The sequence below is a fragment of the Halichoerus grypus genome, chromosome 9 (genome assembly GCF_964656455.1).
Source record: "Halichoerus grypus chromosome 9, mHalGry1.hap1.1, whole genome shotgun sequence".
NCBI classification, from domain to species: Eukaryota; Metazoa; Chordata; class Mammalia; order Carnivora; family Phocidae; genus Halichoerus; species Halichoerus grypus.
The window spans coordinates 27,041,068-27,045,651 of NC_135720.1; the positions used below are offsets into that span (position 1 = coordinate 27,041,068).

Sequence of the window (4,584 nt, forward strand, 5' to 3'; positions counted from 1 at the left end):
AAGTGAGGCCTCCTCTACCTCGAGTCTTAGAAATGTGTACTGACTGCCGCGCAGTCCGAGGCCCTAAGTGACCCAGATTCCGGGATTGCTTCGGTTTCGCACTTTCCTTCCATTTAGCCACAACCTAGCATCAGCCTCTGCTTCCTCCGAGCCCAGATCTTGGCGGTGCCCAGGCTCTTCTAGAGACCGCCCAGGGGCTCCCGGGGGTTTCTGCTTTCCCGCCCCTCACACTGCTTAGTTAGTCCCGATTGACAAAAACACAGCAAGGGGGAAGAAAGATCCGCGCCGACCTCCGCCGCACTGGAACCGAAGGTTCCAAACTCCAGGCCTCCTTTATCCCCAGAATCCACGGTGCACTTGACCGCAGGGCCCACGCGCACACGCCTAAGGGGCTTTCCAGATCTTTTCGCTGCGAAACACACACACACACACACATACACACACACGCACACACGTGTTTCTTATTCGACCCTGAGCGTCCGCTTTCCCCGGCCCGCCCAAGTGGGACAGCCCCACCCGGTGGACCCACCCGCCCCCAGTGGCGCCGAGCTGCAGATGCTCCCCCCGTGCGCCAGCACAGTGGCCCGAGGCTAGCGGCAGGGACCGCCCCAGAGCCTTTGTGAGAGCCCGGGTCTGGGGGCTGCGGGGTAGCCCCAGCAGGAGCAATCTCTCTGGAGTTCTTGGGAACCTTTCCAATCTCTCCCTGCACCCTCGGTTCCCTTTCCTCTCCTCCCCTTCTCAAGTTGCTCTTCTCGGATCGCCAGGGTTGGATTTTTTTTGGTTTTGCTCTGTTTTTTTCCCCCTCAGATCCAGGTCTAAGAAGTTAGAGAACTGTGCAAAGCAAATTCTTTCAGTAATCTATTTATTTAAACGAGAGGACCAAAAACAAAGAAGCAAACAAACAAAAAAGCAGAAACAAAAACAAGAGACCCATCCCCACAACTGTGTCAGAGGCAAAGCCTTCACCAGATACGGACATCAAATTGAAACCACACTAGAAGGGCCTAATGAACAAAATGAACACAATGTCAGGGTTTAGGAAAAGAAACCCAATACAAACCAGTTCAGACAGTGCCCATTCACACGCAGTCCCCCTCTCCCTCCCACGCCCGGCGCGCGCGGAACCTGCCCTCTAACCGCATCTCTATCCTTGAAACAGTTCCATAGGACTTCTTTTGCCCACATTTCCCAAAACTTGGGAGTTGCTACAAAGAAAAGAGAAGGTTTCAATTCCTCTCTCCAAACCCAGAGGAATCTCCGACAACTGCCCGGCCCCTTTTCCTTCCGGTCCGTCGGTTCCTTAGGTGTGATTTGGTTAGGGAAATTGGGGGGGGAGGGGGAGTAAAGTTAAAAAAAAAAAATCAGGAAGGAGCGAGCTGGAGCGGTGAGTGTGTCAATCAGAGGGTTTTGTGCCTTGGGGCTCCTAGCGGTTCTGAGCAGAGGTGTCCCAGGGCGGCCCCACAATGAATATGAATAGGAATCCTTGCTAAATGGGACAGCAAAGCGCACCGCCCTGAATGATGGCACGTCATCCTAACCAGCCCAGGATAGATAGGAGGGTTCCTTTTGTCTCTTTTCTCCGGCGCAGCTCTATAAAAGCCCCTCTTTTTCAGCGTGAGGTTAGTCCAAGCATACACCAACCCGCTGTCCAGGAAACAGCCGAACCAGAGAGAAGGGAGTGGGGAGGGAGAAAGGCGGGGATAGGCAGTGCCTCAGCTTTTCTTCTCACGTCTTGCCGCTGAGAAGTGGGTCGCTGGGCTGCGCAGATTTTTTTAAATTCAAGATTTTCTTTAATTTCCCACCTAAAGCCTCCCCACGGTAGGGCCGCATCCCCTGTAATAAAATGAATTCTGATTCGAGCTCTGTCTCCAGCAGAGCTTCATCGCCGGACATGGATGAGATGTATCTGAGGGAACACCACCACCGTCACCACCACCACCAGGAGAGCCGTCTCAACTCGGTCTCCTCCACGCAGGGCGACATGGTGCAGAAGATGCCCGGGGAAAGCCTGTCGCGGGCTGGTGCCAAGGCCACGGGCGAGAGCAGCAAGTACAAAATCAAGAAGCAGCTGTCGGAGCAGGACCTACAGCAGTTACGGCTGAAGATCAACGGCCGCGAGCGCAAGCGGATGCACGACCTAAACCTAGCCATGGACGGGCTGCGCGAGGTCATGCCCTACGCGCACGGGCCCTCGGTGCGCAAGCTCTCCAAGATCGCCACTCTCCTGCTGGCCAGAAACTACATCCTCATGCTCACCAGCTCCCTGGAGGAGATGAAGAGGTTGGTCGGCGAGATCTACGGGGGCCACCACTCTGCCTTCCACTGCGGGACCGTGGGCCACTCCGCCGGCCACCCAGCACACGCCGCCAACGCCGTGCACCCGGTGCACCCCATCCTGGGCGGCGCGCTCTCGTCCGGCAACGCCTCGTCCCCGCTGTCCGCCGCCTCGCTGCCGGCCATCGGCACTATTCGACCTCCGCACTCGCTGCTCAAGGCGCCCTCCACGCCGCCGGCGCTGCAGCTGGGCAGCGGCTTCCAGCACTGGGCCGGGCTGCCCTGCCCGTGCACCATCTGCCAGATGCAGCCGCCGCCGCACCTTTCCGCTCTCTCCACCGCCAACATGGCTCGGCTGTCGGCCGAGTCCAAGGACTTGCTCAAGTGAGCAGCGCACGGCCCGGCTGCCGAGGATGAGGGGAGAGAGGCGGGAGGGACCACGGTGCTGGGCCAGGAGGGGAGAGGGTGGCTGAGCACTCGGCCGGCGGGAGGGTGAGCGCGGGGTCCTGCGGCCTCCCACGCCGCGTGAGAGATCTCAGACCCTTCTAGACCCCCGGAGGGAAAGGACCAAAACCAAACTGCAATTTCTAGGTGGTAACGACTCGAACCAGACGTCGTGTGTTTTGCATGCATGCTTCTTTTCCCCATGCCGCGCCAGTATTTCTCACTTACATATGCTCTTGTCAAAACTGCATTTGTTGTATAAAGACGGGATCGGTGTGGTTAAAAACTTGCGAAGGGACTTTAGAGTTGGCTTTCTCTGGCTCTGCGTTCTCACCTTGGAAAAGACAACATTCCTTTTTTGCAAAAACAAATGTAAATATTTCCTTTGAGATAGATACAGTTACGATTGTCACTATCCTCTCCACAGCTGTTTTTCTAGAGACAATGAGAGAGAGAGAGAGAGAGAGAGAAGAGAGAGAGAGATTGATCAAGACCCAAGTTTTGAATCTCAACTCCGGTCCAGGGCATGACATCTCTTAATGTGGGTTTTCCTTAAGACGCAGTGTAGGTCAAAAGAATGCATGCACGCTTCTAAATGAATCTTATATAAACATGTTGTGCAGGCCTTGATGCCATTTTCCTTGTAACAAGGATTTATTAGTGAATTCTCTGAAGTATCCATATATCTGCTTGTGGTTGTTTGAAATGAAAAAAGGGGGGCAGAGTGCAAAGACCCAAACTCACGCACAAGCGCTTCTTCCCCCCACACCACCACCCCCTCGAACTCCATTCCCAAACTCCATCCCTAGGCTGTTCTAGGGGCCAGCTATGGCCAGAGCTTGGGCTCCCTCTACTAGCTTGCCCCATCCCCCACTTGCTCAGTGATTCTGCATGCGGGGTCGGCTCTCTCTATCATCAGCTTTGAAAAGTTATCGTGGTTTGGGGAGGGGTGCTGTTTTTATTTTCCTGAACATTTGCTTGAAATATTTTGTTAGGGCCTCAAAGACAATACCTGTCTTTATTTTTTATATATTCTTGATAACTATGATATATTTATTAATAACCAGTGTTTCTGGATGAGATTTCAAATAAAAAAGAACCTTTAAATCCTGGCTTTGCCTTTGCCTAAAATTTTTGAAGATGGGGGGAGTGGGTAAAAAATGCACGGACCCAGTAAGGTGTATCTGGCAGTGAGTGAGAGATTTGGATGGGTGGGCGGACACAAAGAGTTTTCTCTGGTCATTCACAGGTAAAAAGGTCAGATAAATTGGTGTTAATTATTACAACCAGATGTCTTTCAAATGGGGGCATTGTCCACATTGGTAGTCTTGTGATATTTGAGCTCCTTATTTCTAGGCAGTCACCAGACGCTCATAAACTCAGCAACTGAGATTTTTAAAAAGTAATCTGAAAACCCAAAGTGACAGGAAATGAGAGGCAGAGTGGTGGCTGCACCAGCTGGGTTGACAACAGACAGGAATGAAGCAGTAAGTTAACTTCTTTTCACTTTAAATTGACCATGTGGCCTTTAAAAAAAGAATAAACGGGTTAAAATCCAGTATATATTTTTAAAGTCAACAAAGAGGGGTCCTAGAAAATAATCAAATACCCACTCTTCTGATGCCCCATTGGCAGTGTGACCCACAGAGAAAGGGAAGTCCACTCTGCTTTGCAAGGTGAGCTTGGATGAGGCCAACCACCTCCTAAGTCCCAGCATCTCAAAGACTTACAGCAGGAATTCTCCCTTCTTTCCTACCTTAGATTGCAAGTCTGATAAGCGGAATATATTGGGCATCTGCTACATAAATGATGGCTAAAACAGGGGTCCTTTTAATCAATTACTTTTCTCTCTTCATCCCTCACCCC

General features: G+C 52.2%; 1 protein-coding gene across 1 annotated transcript; it reads left to right on the top strand.

Annotated features, from left to right (window-relative positions):
• Positions 1 to 1,843: 1,843 nt before the first annotated feature.
• On the top strand, positions 1,844 to 2,662 carry OLIG3 (oligodendrocyte transcription factor 3). The gene has a single exon (XM_036097852.2). It carries the CDS (start codon positions 1,844 to 1,846, stop codon positions 2,660 to 2,662), a length of 819 nt encoding a protein of 272 aa, XP_035953745.2.
• The last annotated feature ends 1,922 nt before the right edge of the window (positions 2,663 to 4,584 follow it).